The sequence below is a fragment of the Lissotriton vulgaris genome, chromosome 5, assembly GCF_964263255.1.
Source record: "Lissotriton vulgaris chromosome 5, aLisVul1.2, whole genome shotgun sequence".
Lineage (NCBI taxonomy): Eukaryota > Metazoa > Chordata > Amphibia > Caudata > Salamandridae > Lissotriton > Lissotriton vulgaris.
Genome location: NC_141693.1, coordinates 96374524 through 96397313, shown reverse-complemented (window position 1 = coordinate 96397313; position 22790 = coordinate 96374524). Strand labels below are relative to the sequence as shown.

At 46.3% G+C, this 22790-nt stretch overlaps 1 protein-coding gene across 1 annotated transcript in view; it reads right to left on the bottom strand.

Moving 5' to 3' along the window:
* TTLL11 (tubulin tyrosine ligase like 11) overlaps positions 1-22790 on the bottom strand; it is a 682208-nt gene that overhangs the window by 508339 nt on the left and 151079 nt on the right. Inside the window, exon 3 of the mRNA XM_086920963.1 lies at positions 1184-1317. Coding sequence (XP_086777089.1) covers positions 1184-1317 — 134 coding nt within the window. The remainder of the gene's footprint in view (positions 1-1183; positions 1318-22790) is intronic.

Genomic DNA, 22790 nt, shown 5'->3' with positions numbered 1-22790 from the left:
AGGACCCAGTGCGCATGCTCAGCTCCAACTACGGGCGATACTAAAGTTGCCAGAATTTTAACCTGAAATTGCTAAGCCACACGCTCACAAGAATGACTTTTTATTGAGCTGTTTAACAACAAACATTGAAAGCCACCTGGATTTTACCTGACAGGTTTCCAATATTTCTCCTTCATCTACACACAATAAAAGTTTGGCTGAAATCTTCTGTAATAAAATGTTAAAATGTTTCTTAGACCACAGTGCCATCTGCTGGTCATACTTAGGCACTAAGAAATACATCAAGCACATGGAATATATAAATTGTGAATTGAAATTTGTGATTCTGTAATGTTGTAAGACACAGATTGAGAAGTATGTCAGTACAATGCAAAATTCTCGAATCCATGTATTGAGGACTTTCAAACATTGTTAAGGACCAATTTCGAATTTGTGACTACTTTGCAAAATGCAAATGCCTAAAACACATTGCCCATCAGTCCATCCACAATGTAACACGTCCATAATAGGAAGAGCTTAGAATCCTCATTTTGAAATTGGAAGTGAACTGACTGAAAACATGGATTATACGACTAACTTGTTCTGTTTGGCTATTTTCCAGCGCTATGACACCTACGGGTAGGCGCGCGCCTTATAAAACAAATTTCATTCATTCATTCAATATTTCAAATTCAGCGTCACTGCTGCTGCTAATACTCCGGAAGTACATGCCTCCATTTGGAAAGTTTCTCACTTTACCCCTCATTATTTATTTTCCCTTTTCCATGTTCTTTGGTGTTTGCTAGACAAGAACCTCTGTATTAGAACATTGGAATGTTGGGAGCTCCATTGAGAACAACGGAATACTCCGGCCTTCTAATGGCCGGTAGAAGCTCGGAGCCTAACCCACTGAGCTATGTGAGGCCTTTGTTTTACAAATTCAAACATTCTGCCCTCTTGGGGCGGAATGTTCTAAGAGCATTAGAGCCCTCCATAGCGTGCTTTACTGACCGTTAAATGCCCGAGCGTTTGGCTCGGGCCTTTAACACTGAAGCGACCAGTAGAGCCCGCTACGGAGGACTAAGGCTATATTAAGCACTTCGTCCCGCACATGATAGGGAACCCTCTAATTTGCTTGAAATGGTTATCATACAGGATTGCCCCTGACACAGTTCCACTTTCCCAGCATGCAACAACCGCCTACCTGAGCAACGAAGAGGTGGTACTCTTCTGGAAGGATCCAGGAGCGGGGGTAGAAGTTATATTCTTCTGGAAACAGCTCCTGCATTGTCCGCACAGCTCGACTTAGGGTAATTTTACGAACCATCTCTATCATGCCTAGGAAAAAACATAGGTGTAAAATGTCAAAGTTGGGTTTCTACACTTTTTACCCCAAATAAGATAGCCAATGGTTATACAGGAGCAGCCTTCTTAGACCCCACCAAAAAAACTCTTTGCACATATTTCTGTCAAATATAAAATGTTCAGCACCGCCATTCTCTCTACAGAAGCTTTCAGACGGTGAGTGTATTGTAGTCTGAGACACAGGTGAGGAGGGTGGAGACTGAAATTTAAAGACAATCATATCAGTGTGTCAAACTAAAAAGACACACAGACCTAATAAAGCTTGGCTTATCTATTGGCTGTGCCAATGCTTACTGCTGATTGTGCATATATGACAAAACTCATCCCAAGTGGGCCACTGATGTGCACGCTTGCATCCTGATGCCTGCGTGCACCAGATCATAAACATTGTGTACACAACCATCATAACTCACGTGCCCATTTTCTAATTTACAGTTCTAACTGAAAATTGAAAATAATAAGTGCAAGACTGGATGCGTGCAGCCCAACACCGGCATCCGACAGGGCATCAGTGAAATCAAATCAATCAATCAGCATTTGAAGAGGGCTGCACTGTCACCCCTGGGGGTATCAGGGCAATGAGGTGCGACGTCTGCGTCGCGCCAGCTCCTCCTGCGACAGATCTTGAGGTGGCAGAAAGAAGGAATGAAACGAGCAGGAAAAGGCAAAACAGAGGGCAGAAAAACGAGTGAGCAGAAAGGGCAAATCAGAGGGCATAAAAACGAGAAGGAAAGGCAAAATGCAGCAAGAAACGAGCAGAGAAGGCACAAACAGAGGGCAGAAAAACGAGCAGAAAGGCCAAAACAGAGGGCAGTTAAACAAGACAAAAGGCAAAACAGAGCAGAAGAGGGCAAAACAGAGGGCAGAAAAACTAACCGAAAAGGGGAAACAAAGGGCCGAAAAAACAAGCAGAAAGACAAAACAGAGGGCAGAAAAACGAGCAGGAAAGGCAAAACTGAGCAGAAGAGGACAAAACAGAGGGCAGAAAAATTAGCTGAAAAGGCAAATTGGAGGGCAGAAAAACAAGCAAAAAAGGCAGAATAGAGGGCAGAAAAACAAGCAGAAAAGGCAAAATGGAGGGCAGAAAAACGAGCACAAAAGATAAAACAGAGGTCAGAGAAACCAGCAGAAAAGGCAAAAGATAGGTAAAAAAATAAGCAAAGGCAAAGAGAGGGCAAAAAATAAGCAGAAAAGGCAAAACCGAGCAAGAAAAGAACAGAGGAGGCACAAATAGAGGGCATCAGGTAGACAGGCAGCAGAGGGTAGCGGACTGTGGACAAGCTGGAAAAGAGAACTGTCGCTGGAGGACAAGGACCTGCTCAATGAGGTTGGGCTGCAGCCTCCATTAAGCAGGTCCTGGGGAGGACGGGGAGCTGGGTGGCAGGAGGAGGGAAACAACAGGAAGAGGGAAATGATTAGAAAAAGGCAAAACTGAGGGCAGAGAAACTAGCAGAAAAGTCAAAACAGAGGACAGAAAAGGCAAAACATTTCCCATTTTAATTTCTATAGGATTCTTTGTTTTTCAGTATTGTGCTTTTGTTGGTTTGGAATAAATCTTTTCAGTAGTTTTCAAGAAATTAGTGTTTAAAATAGTATTCTGGTTGGGAATAAAGAAGCTACATTTTAAAGATATCTGGACTGTTATTTTGTTTTTCAGTGGACTTGTGACTCCACAGATGATTTACAGCATCAATTAAAAACTCCATTGAACCTGGGAATGTTTTATTCCTTTGTGCATTACAGTTTGGTGAATCCAGCTCTAGACACACAAATCCCGATTGGCGAGTCAACACAAGGACACTTCTGTTGTGGCCACCACTGCCCAATATGGTGCACCATGTAGGAAAAAACAAAAATAAAATGGGCATTAGGGATTGGGGGTTTCAAAGAGATACCTCCCCCCGATCAGGGGCGGCTCTAGGGTCATGGTGGCCCTGGGCAGGGAGCGTAGGTAGGGGGCCCCGGAAGAGGGGGTCCGGGTGGGGCAGAGCGCGGAGGCCAGTAAAGAGGGGGTGGGGGGTGGGGGGGGGGTCAGGGTGTTTAGAAGTGGAACTGAGCAGGAGGCCACTAAATCCCTGCCAGGGGCCGCCACACAAATATGTATCCATTCTTAGAGGATAAATATATTAAGGATATCTATTGGTGTGGTGGCCCCTGGGGTTTGGTGGCCCTGTGCAGGTGCACAGCTTGCACATGCCTAAGGCCGGCCCTGCCCCGATATTAAACTAAAAATAATTTTAGCACGGAATTAGAGGATTCAGGACTTTCTCCGGGTCCAGTGGACACTCCTGGGCCTAAAGATTCATGAATTCAACATAAGATCCACACACTGTGTACACATTTGAAAAAATAACATTTTTAGAGCAGTAATGCTGCGCTTGACCAACAATGAAAGCAGTGATTGGCCACAAATGGTGGGGTGGGGTGGGAGTATGGCTGGGCTTGAGGCCAGGACATGCGGCTGGCCCGACTGCATGACTAAAGTCAGTGTGCATGCCGCCACCCATAGAGTGGTGGGTGCAGGGCCTGTCCCTGCAGTCAACCCCCTCTGTACACTGACAAAGGCTGAGGGTTGCCTGTGATGGCCACCCGCAGAGAGATGGGCACACAGGCTGGCCTGAAGCAAGGCCCTTTGTTCAACCCTGATGCATACTGCCAAAGGCTATGAGCAGCCGGGTTTGGCCGCCTGAGGAGGGTAGTAAATCTGCTCTTTGGGGGCTGAACATGGCTGTTGAATTTTCAGAACAGGGGTGAAGTAAAGGGCAGCAGTGAACAGTGGTGGAGGGAAGAGTCTCAAATCGGTGTGGAATAAACATTGTATGAACTGTACAAGGCAAGGAAGTGTAGCGCGCAAACAATAAGTGCTTTGGTGATGTTCAAAGGAGGTGGGTATGAGTGAGCAAACAATAAGTGCTTTGGTGATGCTCTTTAGAGGTGGGTATGAGCGAGCAAATAAGTGATTTGGTGATGTTCTTTAAAGGTGGGTATGAGCGCGCAAACATTAAGTGCTTCAGTGATGTTCTTTGTAGGCGAGTACGAGCGTGCAACCAATAAGAGCTTCTGTGATGTTCTATGGAAGTGGGTATGAGCGCACAAAAAATAAGTGCTTCAGTGATGTTAATCGGAGAGAGAAAGGCAGCCGGGTTAAAGAGGACTGCACTGCCTAGTACAGTCACATCAGTTCTGGATATTGCCCACCTCAAAAGATAAGCTGCCACTTGACCACAAAGGTAAACATGCACCAGGGGGATATGAGAGGCAATAAATATTCAGAGAAAATAGGTAGAATGTGTGTACAAATTGGAAAAAAGATATATGTAGACTTTGTTTGTAGCCTTCATGTTTCTTTATTACAATTGTGCTTGGATTTTCACAGCCAACGCGTTTCGTCCAAACATGGGCTTCTTCAGGGCAAAGTTGAATGACAGAAATCTAGCCAAGAAAGCTGAAGTGCATCAGCGATATGGGCACGTCCATGTAGGGACGTGTGGAATGAAGTGTAGGCCACGGTTGAAATGCTCGTGATTCGCCAGGAAAGCGGAGTTGCGTCAGTGATGTCAATGCGTCCGTGTTGGGACGTGAGGCATGAACTGATGGCCTCTGATTGAGGAGCTCACCTATAGATCCATGGGGGGAAATACCAGGTTTGTACCCCTGTAGTAAATGGCTGTAGTAAAAGCCAAGATGTATTTCTTTGTCGGAAGGTAATCAAAAACCATGTTTGGTGAATTCAGGTCCTGGCGCGAGGGAGTAATCGTTGTTCTTTGGAGGGGGTAATGAGCGTGCAAACAATAAGTGCTTTGGTGATGTGCGGAGGAGGGGGTATGAGTGCACAAGCAATAAGTGCTTTGGTGATGTTCGTCAGAGGGGTGTATGAGCGCGCAAACAATAAGTGCTTCGGGGTGTTCAGAGGAGTGGGGGTACGAGCACGTGAACAGTAAGTGCTTCGGTGATGTTCAGAGGAGGGGGGTACGAGTGCGCAAACAATAAGTGAATTGGTGATGTTCTTCTGAGGGGGTATGAGAGCCCAAACAATAAGTGCTTCGGAGATGTCCAGAGGAAAGGGGTGTGAGCTCACAAACAATAAGTGCTTTGGTGATGTTCAGAGGCTGGGGTATAAGCGTGCAAACAATAAGTGCTTCAGTGATGTTCTTTGGAGGAGGGTATGAGCGGGCAAACAATAAGTGCATCGGTGATGTTCTTTGGAGGGGGGTATGAGCGCACAAACAATAAGTGCTTTGGTGATGTTCGGAGGAGGTGGGTATAAGCATGCAAACACAAAGTGTTTTGGTGATGTTCAGAGGAGGTGGGTATGAGCGCGCAAACAAAAAGTACTTTTGTGATGTTCGGAGGTGGGGGGGGCGGTATTCTTCTCCCTTTCAGATAGTAGCGTGACATGAACAAGGAGGTGACAGGGAAAGGGAAAGTCACACAATCCAGGAGGTTGGATGAAAGGGGATGGTGGCAGGGACTGGGAGGTCACAGAAAGAGGAAGTATCACAGAATCTTTGGAGGGTGAAGAATGGGGAGGTGGACAAGGACTGGGATGGGACTTCACAGGTATGGGAAGGATTAATGGATCTTGGAGGGTGATGGGGATGGAAATAGTAACACGGATAGGGAACATGTTAGAGGTTAAAAGGGTGACAGTGATAAGGAGCATGACAGGTAAGAGAACATTGACAGGGGGTTAACAGAGATGGGGAGGATGACAGAGGACAGGGATGGGGAGGATGACAGGGATGGGGAGGATGACAGGGATGGGGAGGATGACATGGGCAGGGGGTGAGAAGGCTGACTGCGAATGTGAGAGGGGATTGGATGGTGATAGAAGGGGGATGAGTGACAGAGACAGGAAATAGGACAAGTGGAGGGAACAGTGATGTGGCAGGAATGGTACTGCTACAGGGTTTTGGAGGGTAACAGGGAATGAGATGGTGAAAGGGATTTATAAAGGGACATGGAATGGATGTAGGACATATGGGGAGTGGGGTGGTACCAAGGAATAGTAAGGGTGGGAGATGAGAGGGATTCGAAGGCTGACAGTGATAGTGAGAGCGACAGGGGTTAAAAGGCTAATGGATGGCTTCAGAGCTATGAAGGGTAAAACCACTTCCCCATGGTTGCCCAGACCATAGAAATAATATCCACCAAGCCCACACCGGTTAGGTTATGTCTATTTGTATAGCGCTGTAATCATTGGTAAGAGTATCAAGGCGCTTTGTCAGGTTGGGCAGCAGCTGCTTCCAAGGGGAGATTATTCGAAGAGCCAGGTCTTCAGCTTCTTGAGGTACTCGGGAAGCCATGAGAAGGCTGTGGTGTGATGCGAGAGGTCATTCCATGCTTTGGGAGAGATGCACGAGAAGGCGCAGCCTCCGGCTCGGTTTTTCTGCATGTGAGCTACATGTGCTAGTGAGAATCTGGCTGAGCAAAGGTGTCTGGGAGGTTGCTGAAAGTGTGAATGGCTGTTGAGGTTGGCGGGACCCAAATTGTGTAATCCTGTGTGTGATTTGAACTTGGGTTTGGGGAGCCAGTGAGGTTCATTGAGGAGTGGGGTAATATGGGTGCAGTGAGGTAGGTTGAGGATGAGTGTTGCGCTGTTGTTTTGGATGGGCTGCAGCCTGTTCAGAAGCTATTTGGTGATTCCTGCATACAGTGCGTTACCGTAGTCGAGCCTGCTGATTATCAGGGCCTGTGCCTTCTGCCCACACCTCATTCAATACCCACCTGTCCCACACACTGTGAGCCAACCTTAGCCACTAATTGCCTAGGTGCCTTGCAGTACCACCTGCTCCCACCTACATCCTCATTTGATACCTGCCTGCCTATGTCCCTGCCTCCACCTTAGCTCTTACCTTAACTCCCTCCTGTCTATACCCACCTATCCCAACACACGCTGCCACTGCACCCATCACTTCCCGTGCCCACATTCACCATAGTACCTGCCTGCCAAATACCTCTATAAACAAACACCACATTCATTAACCACTTACTTCCTACACCCTGACCTCACCTGATTCCAACATAGCGCACTCAACCCAAATGTACCCTATCCCAATCTACTCTAATCTAATCTATTCCACTCCAATCTACCCCACTTCAGTCTACCCCACCCCATCCCAATCTGCCCAAACCCAATCTGCCCCAACCCAATCTACCCCACCCCATCCCACTCTACCCCACTCCAACCCACCCAATATACCCCACAACAAATATTCCTCAATCTAACCCACTCCATCCTAATCTAACCCACTCCATCCTAATCTACTCCACTCCACCTTAATCTATCCTCTCCAATCGAACCACCTCAATCTACCCCACTCCACCTCAATCTATCCTCTTCAATCGAACCACCTCAATCTACCCCACTCCACCCCAATCTATCCCACTCCACCCCAATCCAGTATATCCCATTCGAATCTACCAAACCAATGTACCCCACTCCCCCACTCCAATCCAATTTTCCTCACTGCAATCTACCCAACATCACATCTACCCCAAATAGAATCTACCCTAAATCTAATCTACCCCCCGCCTCCACCTCACCCCACTCCAATCTACCCCACTCAACTCCAGTCCAATCTACCCACTCCAATCAGACGTAAAACGCTACAGGATTGACATTCACTGATTCAGAACTGACAATGTTTTGCAGTTTTTGCTAGATAACCCAGAATATATCGATATCTGAACACTTTATTTGAGAAAAAAATTAAATGCTTTAAGTACTCTCCTTTCCTCCGATACATCCTTTTCTTTAGCAGCTGGAAAATGAAAAGTTCAAAAATTGGAAAATCTTTATTGAATTAGAAATGATTAATGTAATAACTGTGACTTCTTTCTTTAAACCTTTTATAAGGAGCAGCTTATCTGTGCATCTGCAGCCCTCTCCCTGGCTCTCCATCCCCCTTTAGAGCCTGCTAACAGCAGCAATAAATCTGAAATGAAGGGTTTAGGAATATCAATACCTTGCCTCTTAGTCTGGCGTGCTGAGATCTAGGCTGGGATTAAACGAGAAATAAAAGGATTAGGGCGGAGGAAAGAAAGCCAGAAAAGGTTCCTATGGGACAACAAGCAATCAATATTCAAGCAAATGCCATCAATAAGCATGGGTTGTACACAGTCTGCAGAGGAAACAAGCGGTCAGCTGATGCGGCATTGGTATGCAGGGATGGGTAATACAGCAAAAAGAAACTTCACACGAAGAACCCCCACAACCAGTTTCCATGACTCTAGACTCAATGAGGCTGGTGGCTCAGTACCTTCTGCGCAGCTGATTGGTGCTCTAACCCGCTAACCCTGCCCTTACCTGCAAAGAGGGTCACCATATTCAGGTGTTCACCATAATCAAAACACAGGCAAATGACTGCTATTCAAACATTATGTATGCAAACCAATCTCATTCATATTTACTGCAATGACCCTGAAGGCTGGAATGGACCGGGCACTCTGCGTCCATCACGGAGTTCTTTTTGATCCAATTGTATCCCACTGTCCGTTTATCTAAATGTCGTTTCTGTGGCAACCAAAGCTCCTGATTAAATGAACTTGCCCAGATACAGCAAGAAAATAAATCCTTTTCTGAGCCTATGTGAGAACCTTCGAAAGGGAAAGGGCGAGAAAATGAGTGTTCAATGTCTACCTGGGGCATCGCACAAGGTACCGCCAGTAACCCAGGAACCTTTCCTCATGTTTGGTCATCTTAGTCTATGTAGCCGAAAAAACACTACAGCCCATTGTGTAGCACGTTGTGAATAACTCTTGTCCACTTCACTTTGAAGAAGACCTTACAAAGTGAGCGCAACAATAAGCACTACACAAATACATAAACACGCTTAGTGCTCACGGCCACACTGTGAAGTATCTCTTAGTTACACAGAACACCAACTACCTCCTTATGGTCACTTGGAATGCCTGCTTTAACAAACTGTATGGAATGTGTACAGTTCACAGGTGTAGGTGAGGCATGTACGCACTGTGACTTTCAGCAACACACTAGGAAGGCCGGCCGGCCGGCAGGACTAGAGAATTCTCGTTCAAGGTGTGACTGAGTGCTCAGTCTGGTTGGAAAATTGATGCCAGTTTCATTCTAGCAGGAAGACAGTGGTCAACCACTCCCTAAAAGGGCATAAACAAGGAAGTCTGTCACCAAAGCCTTAACAAGCCGTATAATTACAATGAAAACACAAAAAGTGATGGATGGAATGCTGGAACTCTTCTCAGCCACTAGTAATCATTCAGGGTCGACATGCGAGGCCATTGTTTTTTGGCCACTATGCTACCTCAGACTAGGCCCAGCCATATACAAGTCGGGTTTCGTCCTCCTCCAGTAGAATGCCAGACTGCCCCGGGACACCGAAGGGGGCCCCTAAGAGGGCGGCCACCCTTAGTGCCACATGATGGCACAGGCCCCCAGCAACGGTCTAGTGGCAGGGACCAGTCGGGTCCCCGGATGACGTCACTTCCGGCGGGAGAGGAGGGGAGTGGCGAGGCGAGAGGTATTTATACCATCGTCGACTACTCAGCGCCCTCTTTTGTCCTCGTTGCATCGAGGACGGTCCACCTTCTCCCGCCGTGCAGAGCTGCCCGATCGCCGTTTTGCTCGTCCTGGTCTTGCGTCGTGTTTGGTGATCCCGGGTTTTCCGGTGAGTGTTGGTTGTTTCGAGCCTGTCTGCGTGCGGGTTTGCGGTGCGAGCAGCCCTGCATGGGCACGTGTCCTGGCGAGGCTGGGGGCGGGGGGAGAACTGGAGTTGTGTGGAGTGCAGAGGGCGCCGGATGTTGGGCGAGGCAGGGAGGGCCTTGTGTGAGCGAGTCTTGGTCCGGCCTGCAGCGGGATGTCTGCGGGAGTCGTTGCGGTGGGTGATGTGTTGCAGGCGTTGGGAGCGGGGGTCGTGGCGGGGGTCCGACTTCCGCCGTGCTGACCTGCTTGTCTCCTTTTTGTTGGAGATGGCGTAGGTGTTGTTTGCAGTGGGTCTGGCCTTTGGAGCGGATCCCCGGGGCACTTGCACTGTTTTTGGCCCTGCCAATCAACTTTAAGAAGATTTCTAGACATAAAAACATCACACAAAAGGACCGAGAAACACTTAAGAGTTTGGCTAATAACCCTGAAATTAAATGTACCAAAGCCGACAAAGGAGGCGCACTTGTAATCCTCAATACCAACATGTACAATAAGAAATTATATGAACACAATCAGGATGTGAATACATACATGAAACTGGATAACAATCCAACACAAGAATTTCAGACCATCTTGAAAACCATAGTACTGAAAGCGTATGAAACTGGTATTATTGAGGATTGCACCAAAAATTACCTGTTAAACGAACATCCTAAGAGCCCGACAATTCACATGTCTCTTAAAATTCATAAAGACCTAAACGACCCACCTTTCAGGCCCATCGTTTCAACTAGAGGGTCTGTGCACGAACCAGTTGGGCAAATTCATCGATAAGTATCTCCAACCTATGGTTACAAAGATGAAAAGCTATATCAAAGACACTACCGAATTTCTACTAAAACTCTCTGAAATTCACACAGACTCAACTGAACCAATCATATTATGTACTGCTGATGTTAGTTCCCTCTACACCTCTATTCCCCATCAAGGAGGTATTGAAGCCATTGAACAAGCCATCCTACACAGTGACATGGATACCCCAATGCAAGCATTTCTTAGGGAACTTATGTTCTATACATTATACCACAGCTATTTTCAACAAGACAACTGCTGGTATCTTCAACTATCCGGAATGTCGATGGGAAACTGTGCGGCTCCCACGTACGCAAAAATCTATATGCAAAATTTCGAAAATACTTACATCTATGGCAACAAGGATTTCTATGACAAAATCAAGATGTACGTCAGGTACATAGACGATCTTTTTTTCATGTGGACAGATACCAAAGACTCTCTTACCAATGCATTAACTGAATTAAACACCAAAAATGAGAGAATTAAACTCACCTGGCATATGAGTGAAACAGACATCTTCTTCTTGGATGTCAACATCAAAATTACTGAACAAGGGCTTATCACGGATCTTTACCGTAAACCTACAGATCGCAACAACACCCTACATTACACGAGTTTCCATCAGGAATCACTCAAGAAACATTTACCGTATTCACAAATGTTACGCGTAAAACGCATTGTATCTGAGGAAACCACCCTCCAACTAAGAATCAAAGAAATGCATGACCGTTTCACACTAAGAGGTTACCCTGAAACCATTCTTGAGGACGCTACTACACGAGTCGCAGCCATCAGCCGGCAGGAAACTTTTACTAAAAAGATCAAACAGACAGATCAACGCATGGTGCTGGTATCAAAATACTCTACGGCAAGTGCAACTTTAAAAAAAATCATCCTCAAACACTGGCCCATTTTACAAATGGAACCTGACTTCAGAGACCTTTTTAAGTCACAACCTCTGTTTGCCTACACTCGCAGCAACAACATCTAAGAAATACTAACAAAAAAATCTGTTATTGTCAAAGAAAACAAAGGAACTCGGCCATGCATGAACTGCAATAACTGTAATTGTATTATTAAAGGGAATAACATCAAACATCTCATGAAAGGTCACACAATCAAACTTAACGTAAACGCCACTTGTGACTCTATGAATCTAATCTATGCCATCAAATGCCCATGCGGTAAACTATACATTGGAAAAACTGAGAGAAAGATTAAAACACGTATCAACAAGCACAAATCCAACATCCGGACAAAGAACGACAAATCCAACGTTGCAACCCATTTTCTTGAATTTCACCACACGATTGCTCAACTGCAATTTATCGTCTTGGAAACTGCGATGACAAAAGAAGGAATTGACAATCGCAAGTTTCTTCTAAAACGAGGACTCGAATGGATCTATCGTCTACAAACATTGAAGCCACATGGACTTACCGATCGCACTGAATTTAGTTGTTATTTATAGTTAAACTGTTCTATTTGTACTTTTATGCCTTGCTCTTTATGCTTTTATTTACACTCCACTTTCCTAACCTTCATTAGTCACCTCCTCTTCTGTTCTTTTCACCTAAGATGGGCACCTACTCCACTTTTACTTCCACCTTCTTCTATGACTACCACTCCCCGTCACATTGCGTTAATCCACTTTCTATCACTCTGCCTTGTTAATATTTAAATTCCAAGTTTACGCCCCACCACACCTGTTATTCAAGCTCATTTCGACTTGATCCTGAGACACCGACCCCTTCGCCATGAAGTAAGTTTCTCTCTATACCCTTTGACCATTGCAGGTATTTTCAGCAGCATCCTGCGACACTTTTGTTAGTTTTGTTTCATAATCTTCACCATACCCACTTCGTATATTTTCCGTTGATAAATTTTCCCCACTCTTGTTACCGTCCAGATTACCATTTTAATAGCCTCGTTTTTCTTTACTGCTCTCCTCACACCATTTCGCTCTACCATTTTTTAAAACATTTACGACCACCTCGTTCATTTACTTTCTTGACCTTCCCCACTTGTTAACTTAATTTTCTGACTGTTGCTTATTTCTTCTTCTTTCAGTACTCCTTGAGAAAGGGCATACTGCCCGAAATGCATCGGAGTTTTACTAAATGATAATATCATGACTTCATTTTGAACTTTCGATATGCTATCAATATTGTGAAGAAAAGAACTAAAGGTTCAATAAAGAACTTTCGGAAACTAATATAAACTTTCTTCTTGTTTAACTTTGGATTTCATTCATGAACCCACTTGGAGTGCCTCTTGATACAGGGATGCACACGCAGCTTTATGCGTACACTACTCATTAGTATATTCCAGGCGCCCCTAGGACGGAGACACCACCTGTGAGAGCACCCTACTCGCCAAAACTTCAAGCCAAACTTTCATTTTACCTTTTTCATATTAAATCACAGTGCACCCTCCACCACCAATCTCAGTCACTCCTATTTATGCCTTTATATAGCGCTGGTTTTACCCGAAGGTGTCAGAGCGCTTCACAATATGAACACACGGCTGCATGAGAGCACTATAAGTGAACACTTTACAAAAGCAAACGCTAAGTTACATGAAGCAAAATGACAAACGTGAGGAAACAATACAAGAGGTAGCAAACGGTGCATTACAGGAGGAAAAAGTGACATGTGGTAAAATACTGCAATACATGGCAGACAGTCCACATGAATAAATGTTACGTACGTAATGGTGGCACTTGTGCAAGTACCGGAAGCAAAGACAATGAGAGAGGTAGCAAACAGTGTGTTACAAGAGAAAAGTTACGTGTGCATGTTATAAAAGAGTACCAAACACAGGTAGAAGGATAATACTGCAATAAATGGCGGACACTCTAACCACAAGAACACACTGGGAAGGCACTTCCATAGTCAAGGAGAATAGAATTTTCTATATTAATAGGTCTTTCTTCTGATAATAGAGAGGGCGTGAATTAAATTTGGAAGTGTCTTTAAAGGAGGAGAACTTTGAGGTCAGTTTTGAAGGCCTGGGAGGAGGAGGTGTGTCTGGGAAGATTAGTAAGGGGACGAGTTAAGAAGTGATTTTAAATCACATACACCAAAGTGCAATGATCATTACCAGACTTAGCATTTGAATAATTGGCGCGGTTTCAAGAAAAGACACTATTGCATCAGGCACTGGAGGTATGCAAGTATTTGCCCCACCCAACTCCCTACGAGAATGTAATGTGGACAAACTAGTTCTCGTAACTGATAACCAGGCTTGGCCTGGGTAGCGTGGGGACATTGATGGCCCCAGTATCATTGCAGAGAATACATATTGGTATATGAGGGGGGCAGGGCTTCTAATGGATGTTTTATGTATCAAATGCAGGAACCGCGCTGGAGAACTTCCCTACTCACATGGGGGGCCACCTGAACTATCAACAGGTATAAGGGTCATAGCACACTGGGGGCAGTGTGCTAGGGTCTGGAGTTCCCAGGTTCTCCCCAGGTGTCATTACTGTCCCTGTTGTGGGGCGCGCTGGTTACACCTCATGGAAGTAATACATTGTATTTAACTGGCTAGTCGGAGCATAGCAGGTAGCTCCTGTGCAATAATTGGGTGTTTTCTCTTGTAAGACAACCGATGAGTCTGGGCAAATTGTTGATTTACTGGGCAAGAATTGGGGTGTTCTCTCAGTAAGCAGTGGCAGAGGTGGGCAAATCATGCATCCCCTGTGACAAAAAATTTGAAACGCGTTTTCTTTTAAACAACTGGTGTGTGGGCATATCATGCATCCCATGTGCAATAATGGAATGTGTTCTTTTGAACAGCAACTGGTGCGCAAGTAAGGGGCTCTGACCCAGGCGATCGAGTTAGCAATAGGCTTACCTGCAATGCTGGTTAGGGGCTGTTTTCATGGATTTGTTCTCCCTTCCAGAAACACACTGGTTCCGTTTTATAATGGTCAAACCACGCCTAGCAGGCTGGCCTGCCAGGGCTTGGAGCAGGAACAGGGGAAGAACACACTGGGACCAGTGTCTGGGGTTCTGGGTCAGCACGTCCAGTATTGGAGTGTAACGTTTTTCTAATCTCAGGACAATCGGATCAAATACACAGGCACCACTCTGAGAAAGACAGGTGGAAACGGAAGCAGGAATGGCCAGGGCGTGCTCCGGGCTCGGAGCCTGAATGCTGTTCCTGGTTAAGTGCTCTTGGGGGGCAAGGTGACAACCCAGTTCTGACTTCTTGTAGGGGAGAGTAGAAGCAGTGTTAAGTGTAGCAGTTGTGCAATTACCATGGCATCCTTACACATCAGCCCCAGGCTTGCTCCTGGTTTTGTAAAGTTGATGTGTTGGGCCAAGGGGTGCTGCATCATTCGTAAATGATATAATACAGCATCTAGTTTGCCAGTTCTGTATGGGACCATCATTAGAAACAGCAGCTGCTTATATGGATAGCAGTATAGCCTCTTTTAGTTCGCCCAGGGTTGGGGCGTGCAAGGTCAGCAGCTTGCGAGCCGGAAACGGAGTAGAGAAAAATCATATCCGGGACGGAGCAATGTGCAATTGGCAGTCAAGCACACTGTTTCAACTGAACCCTGACACACTGTCGGGAATAAATGCAGGTTATGGGCTACACATAAATAGGCCTTTCTGTGCAGGGGGCGCGAGTGAGCCATTCCCAGGAGGGTGAAATTGGCCTTGACAGTGCTGAAATGGAGGGGATGGAGCACTAATAGGGCCATTTCTAGAGCACAGTTTGCAGTGATAGTTGAGAGGTTCAGGGACATTACGGATACAGTTCAAAGTCCTGTGGAGATGCAGAACTGATAGGGGATTTTGGTTGCTGGGCAGCACAGTTGTCCAGAGGAGGAAAGGACATGTCCTTGCTTGAGCTGAGGGAGGCCTCTGAATGAACAGGCTGTAGTTAACTAGGTCTAGGGTGGTGGGGTGTCCTGGGGGGACGGTGGCCATACCCAGTGCTGTGGTGTAATTACAGGGCAATACAAAGGCTGTAAGGTACAGTAAGGGTACCCTCTACAGGAGCACAGTAAGGGTGCGAAAGCCTAAAATCCACAGGGAGATCCTCACGTTTGGACCCTGGAGGAGCAACGGGGCTTTGAGGTTGATGGGATTCACCTGTCCAAAGTAAGTAAGTAAGCTATTATTGTTTTAGGTTAATTAAAACCGTTACAAAAATACATTTGAGCACGTATCCTCAGGTGAAAGTTAAAAGAAAAATTTAAAAACAAGAAAGTGGTAGTGCTAAAAACAGTGGGGTATGGGAGGTGAGCATTGTTTGTTTCGTCTTCTCTAGCCATAACTCCTTAGGTCTAATCTGGGCCGAAATCTTGGCTTGTTAGTTTCAGCTCCACCAGTTTCAGGAATTTCACCAGCTTTCCATTTAGTGGCACTAGAACGCACCCTTGCTTTAGGCCTTTTGTGGTCAGAATACGCGTAGACAGGTGTGAGCCGTTCCCGAGGTTCACATGAACCCACGTGTTAGTGTGCAATTCAATCAAAAGGTTTAGTAGAGGAGCAGGGATCCCCCAGGAGACCAGTTTTCTCCAAAGGTTGCCTGGATTGACATTGTCAAATGCTGCCTTGAAGTCCACAAAGCAAAGGTGGAGAGCCTGTTTAGTCACCTTTGCCTTGTCGATAAGTAGCGATATTGCCAGGAGATTTGTTGTTGTTCCCGTGTCTCTGCAGAATCCCGTTTGACTAGATGGAATTATGTTGCAGTTTGTTGCCCATTCGCGCAGCTTGGTCAGTAAGAGCCCTGCGAAGTATTTTGCCTCAATATCCAGAAGTGCTATCAGGCGGTAGTTCTTTGGTAGTGTTCTGTCACCCGCCTTATATATTGGTGAGATGATTGAGCCCCTCCATGAGGCCGGAAGGCACCCAGATTGGCTGACAGACATATAGAGTGGGCTCAGCGTTTCTGCCCAGTATTCCGGCTCAAGTTTAAAGAGAGCCGGAGGAATTCCGTTTGGCCCTGCTGCGCCATCCTTCCTTCCTTTGGAGATTAATTTCCTGAGTATAGCCACAGTAGTTTCGATTTTGACTTTTTCACATGGTGTTGTTATTTGTGGGGGTTGGCCCTCCGGAGCAACCTGGGCCTTGCTCGTTACAGCGGCCTGTTGGTTAAAATGTGTGTCTAAGAAAGATTCCCATGAGGATTTGGTTATGTGAGATGTTATTCCGCTTTGTTTAGGATTTAACATTTTGTTTATTGTGGACCAGAACTGGGCGCTGTTGTTTCCCTTTGAGTCATGGTGAAGTTTGGCCCAGAAGTCTTCTTCATTGGATCTTTTGACCACCCATTTAACTTTTCTGAGGGCCGCCCGGTGCTTGTGAAGCTGTGCAAAAAGCCCATCGCCCGGGCTTTTTCTCAATTGTCTTAAGGATTTATTGATCACTTTTTTGTGGATTTTTAAGGCTAGTTTCTGGGTGCTTGAGGTCTTCCATGTGACACTGGAGCCAGAAGATGGGAAGTGCCGTACTGTTGTTGAATATTTGTTTGCAAACTCGGCCGTGAAATTTTCCCATCCAGCTACTGGGTTGCCCAAAGGATAATTTAAGCTGTTTAGTTGAGATTTTGCTGCTTGAAGTACCTCCACTGTGTTTGCGACTGAGGTTTTAATTCGTTTAAGGTTTATGGTTTGACTGGCGTTTGGTCCTATTGGGTTTGAGAGAATTAGGTCCGGAAGGGCACAAAAAGAGACTTCTTGTCCCCTAGGCTGAAGCCCAGTACGTGGTGAAAAAGTGGGAGAGAGACTAACATGTAGTCTATTGTAGAGGTTACATTGCCTGAGTTAAACAAGGCCACAGATGGAGAATCTTCAGGGAATCTTCCATTTAGAACCCTCAGGCCCGAATGTTCCAGGTCTTCCAGCAGCTCCTTTGCATGCTTGGGGATTTTGCCTTGGCTGCTGTAGGATTGGATTGGAATATTCCAGTAGTAAGACTGGGCCTGAATGTCACTGTTTGAGGATGACCCTAAGATGCATTGATTGAAGTCTCCGGAAAGGATTAAATTGGATGAGGTTTGTGTAGTCATGACATGATATAGGTGATCCATTAGGAGTTTCACCTCTTGTTTCTTCTTTTTTGTATTGATGTAGGTGTTAATCAGCTGAACCTCTTTCTTCTTTCCCCCAAAGTTTAATGAAATCCCCACTGTGCTTATAGCCGGAGAGTTGGTGGTGAGTGCCTGCACTTTGCCGACAGTTGAGATTTTGATGTAGGTTGCTAGGCCTCCTGCCAGCCGTCCGAACTATTTTCCTTGTGGCTGGGGAGTGGTAGCAGGTAAAGCCTTCTATGTGAACCTGCTCCTCCAGCCATGTTTCCTGGAGGAGGATGATATCAAATGATTTCACATATTGTAGGAAATCGATGTCTGCTGTTTTGTTATTGAGCCCATTTAGGTTCCACGAGCATAGTTCCAGATGTGGTGCCGCCGAGCGCAGGCCTGGCTCCGTTAGATTTCCTTGTCATTGAGGATTGCTTGGTGTATGGCTTATTCTGAAAAGCCGATGATCAACTGAGCTGTACGAGTTAGCGACCGCTGAGCTGTTTTTAATCAGTGTCGCCGGAGCGGTTGTAGGGGATCGACCCAGAGCGCCCCTTAGCACAGATCTTGTCTTCGAATTTGTTGTAGGTGGTCCGTGCCTAAGTCTCTCGAGCATGGGCAGCGGATATCCTATGTTATGGTATACAGCAGATTTAATCCCCCATGCTTTAACCCCTTTCATGCTCATGACGAGCTCAGCTCGTCATGAGGCACAGTGGAGCTGTGCTTATGACGAGCTGAGCTTGTCATGAACAATGGGTTGGATGAGGATCCAGCATGGGAGGGGAAAACCCTTATCAGCCAAGGTGTTAAGGAGATTTTGCTCTTCTAAGATTTTATTTACAATTTCGGACGAAATCCATGTTGCTTTTGTCGCTTCGTTGCCGTATGTCCTGTCAGTTTTTATGAATTCTATAGAAAGAAGGTCGGCTGAGGATAAGTAATTTAAAGCTGGTATGGTGCTAAGTAGCCGAAGTAGGTTCCCTCTATTCAGTATATCGAATGGGCCCTTTGATTCGTACTCTGGTGTAAAGAGGATGATGGTAGAGTTCCTATTTGGATCATGCGACTGGACTGTTGGCAGGTTGGTAAAGACTTGGGTCCTTCTGTTGTCGTTGTCGGACTGTGGTAAAATTTCTATGAGAGTGTCCCTGGAGGAGAGAATCTTGGAAGCGGGAACAGAGGGAACTATAGGGACACCCACTATGGTGGAATATAGCTGAGTTGGGGGCACAGGGGCCCTATTTCCCTCGGTTCTTGAGCTCGGGATCTTTCTGGATCTTTCACAGTGGGTGATGATAGAAGATTCTCGTGCCGAGTCCGTGCTATACTTTGGCCGTGCACCCCTTGGTTCGAATGTTGATAGTAGTTTGAAGGGGCTGGCGTTGTTCTCTTTTTCCGGTTCACGGTTTACTATTGTGCTTAGTCCAAAGTAGGAATAGACCTATTTCTGCTAGAATAAGGCCAAGCATTGGTAGCAGCAGGTTGGAAGTGAAAGGTCAGTATAAGGTGGGGGGGCCCTGGGGCGGAGGTGGCCACACCCAGAGCCATGGCGGAGTTACAGGGCGATCCAACGGCTGGAAGGTACAGAAGGTACCCTCTACAGGAGCACAGGAAGGGTGCGAAAGCCAATTATCCCCCAGGGAGGTTCTTGCGTAGGACCCTGGAGGAGAGATGGTGCCCAGTTAGTCCTTCGGGCGGTTGTGGACCTGAGCAACCGGGGGTTGCCTGCAACTCTCCGCCCCCCGTAGTGGGGAGGGACGTGAGTAAAGGGTGGATTGGAGGTCCACCGGTAGGAGGGGCTATCCCTTCCCCCAAATTGATAACAGGTGGACAGGGGTGAGGGGCTGCCTGACCCAGGATTCGCCCGTAAGATAACCCAACATGTTGGCATATTGTTATGCAAATAAATCTGCAACAACTTTCTCTACCAAACAATTGTGTTGGGTCTGTTATGCAGATAATTGTTGTAGGAGGGCTGGGGCATGTGCCGATGTTGGCACCAAGAGCCCAGTCTGACATGCAAGAACGGGTCCTCTCTGAAGCAGAGCACAGGCCCCCAAAAAGCGGTCTTCAGTCGGGTGATGTTTGTTTTCAGTGGCACAGCAATCAAGTTACCCACGTCTGGGCATGCTCGTAGCACTGATGGTGGGTCTGTGCAGACGTGGGTCTGCAGCTCATTGTGACGCAGGACTAAAGCTAGATTTCACTGATGAGCCCCAATCAGATTGGAATAGATCTGGGATTGCCTGTGAAGCCATCTGGGGAGGATTAGACTGGCAGTTCGGGCTGGGCTGTGCTATACAGCAGGACCAAGACTGATTTACATAAGGTGCAAGCATAGCATAGCAAGGGGGGAGGGGTGGACCGCGCTGGGTGGCACTAGTTTTGGGGGGCGACAATTCTCCTGCTCTAACCTGCTTCCGTTGCGGGCCGGCAAAGCAGGGATCGTCAAAGACTCCGCTGCTTTTACCCACGGCTGGGGGCAGCAAAAGCAGGCACCGCCACAGGCGCATCTCTTTGTAGAATGGTGTAATCAGAGAAAAATGGTCGGGAATGGGCCGTGAGCGATTACCAGTGGCTGAGATTAATTCAAGCATTCCTTCTAGAGCCTTGTTGCTTTTTGCATATAATTGCTATGAGAAACATACTAAAAATGTATATATTTAGTCTTTTGAAAGCCACTCATTCAATAAAGGCACACATCAAATAATGTTGTGTTCATGCCGCAGTGAAGAAAGTTGTCAAAAGCATATTATGTTGATGGTGTTTACCAGATGCAACAAGAAAGAATAAAGCAAAACAAGTTTATAACCACAGATCATGTCAAAACATGAACTCACTGCCCATCACTTCTTGAAATGTATGCTCCTGATGGATTGCATTATGTAGTATTGAAGGGTGGGATTTGGGAACAAATGACACAGAAGAGCTTGTCAACTGAAATGTTTGAAGATGCTGAACTTGAACATCACAGGCTGGAAGATGGACTTGGATTCCATTTTGTAGAGTGACGATTTATGATTGATTATTTATGAATAAGACCTGAACAAAGCAATGAGCTAACCCAGACATGCGTTGGCTCTGCCACTGCAACCCAGCTGCTTGGGGTTGGCAAAGTGTAAGGCTTAATGACCACAGCAAAAATATATGAACAATTTCAGGGTATAATAGATGTATGTGGGTGATCCGCCAGCGTCATCTGAGCCACATCTATGGGACACTACCTGTCAAGAACCATAAGAGCCACAGTCACAAACTGGTATACAATGGCAACATATTACAAAGGAATGTTGGTGACCTCACAATGCCATTACCCCAACAATGAGGTACCACTCTTTATGAGTCCAGGAAGGCTCTGATGTCATCAGAGACAGCCCTGATCGCAGACACTGATGGCAACAGAGCCCACATGAACCGCAGCTAAACTGCAGCTCTCATCCTCCTGGACCTATCAGCCACCTACAACACCGTATCCCATCACATCCTGAACAACAGTCTCCACCACATCGAAATCCAGAGAGATCACCTCATACCTCACTGGAAGAACCTAGAGAATCCATCTCCCACCGCTCACCTCGGAAACCAAGAAGATCCTCTGCGGCATCCTCCAAGGATTGTCCCTCAGCCCCACATTTCTTTACATGTACATGGCCCCCCCCGTCCAACACAGTCAGCTTGCACAAACGTAACACCATCTTCTATGCCGATGACACTAATCTTATCCTCAGGTTATCAAAGACCCCTCCACCACCAGAGCCAACTTCCACAGAAGAATGATGAATGTCGCCAACTGGATGAAGGACAACTTCCTCAAGCTCAACACGGAAAAGAAAAAATTTATGGAACGGCACGTGGCAGCCTGCTGAACTTGGCCCATCCTCTGCGCCGGATGACCACGCCCGCAACCTCCTATCTTTTGACAGCAAGTGGTCTATGAAGAAGCTGGTAAACATTCATCCTCCTGCTTACACACGCTATGCATGCTCCACAAGATTTTCAAGGGGCTCCCAGCAAACATCAGAAGGACGGTCACGCAGACCCTCATCACTACTAGGCTCGACTACTGAAATACACTATGCATAGGAATCACTGAACACTTCCTGAAGAAACTACAGACAATATAAAACTGAGCGACCAGACTCATCCTTTACCTCCCCAGATGAAGCTACATCACACCTCACCTCAAGAAGCCACACTGGCTCGATCCAGAATAGATGCAAATTCAAGATGCTGACCTACGCGTACAAAGCCCTGCACAACTAGAGACCAGCATACTTCAACAAATTCATGACCTTCCACCAACTGAACAGACACCTACGATCCGCCTCCCTCTTCCTCGCAGACACCCCACTCCCCCCACTCCCCCCCCCGAATCCACCAATTCAAGAGCCACCAATGCTCCTGTCACACTTGGTGGTCAAAGCTTGGACCGGCCCTCCCCTGCACCTCAGGACCGCCCATTCGCTACAGCAATTAAGGAAAAGACTAAAGACCTGGCTGTTCGAATGAACAGTGCACCCCGAAGGAGCTAGCAATTACAGAGCCTCAAGACCCTCATGTGTGATTTGCTGCGCTTTACAAATCCTCGAATGATTGATCCAAAAATAGTAATACACTTGAGAAGTCTGCCATTTTGAGAACACAGACTGGTAAACATTGCTCCGGCTTGAGTCACACTGAACACTTCACTATCTCACCAGCAGTAATGCATATTCCTGAAATGTACTTGTGCGTTTAATGCTTGTTTTTAAAGCATGTAGGGAAGGTACCCTAAGCTTGAGTACCTTTGTAAGAAAGTGGTTCTGTATATACTGGACCAAGGTAAGTTACAGTGTGCACAGAGTCCACAGTCTCCAGAGGTTCGGCAGAGGCTATAGTTAGATATAACCTTACTCTCTAAAGTGGTAGCTTGGTCGAGCAGTAAGGC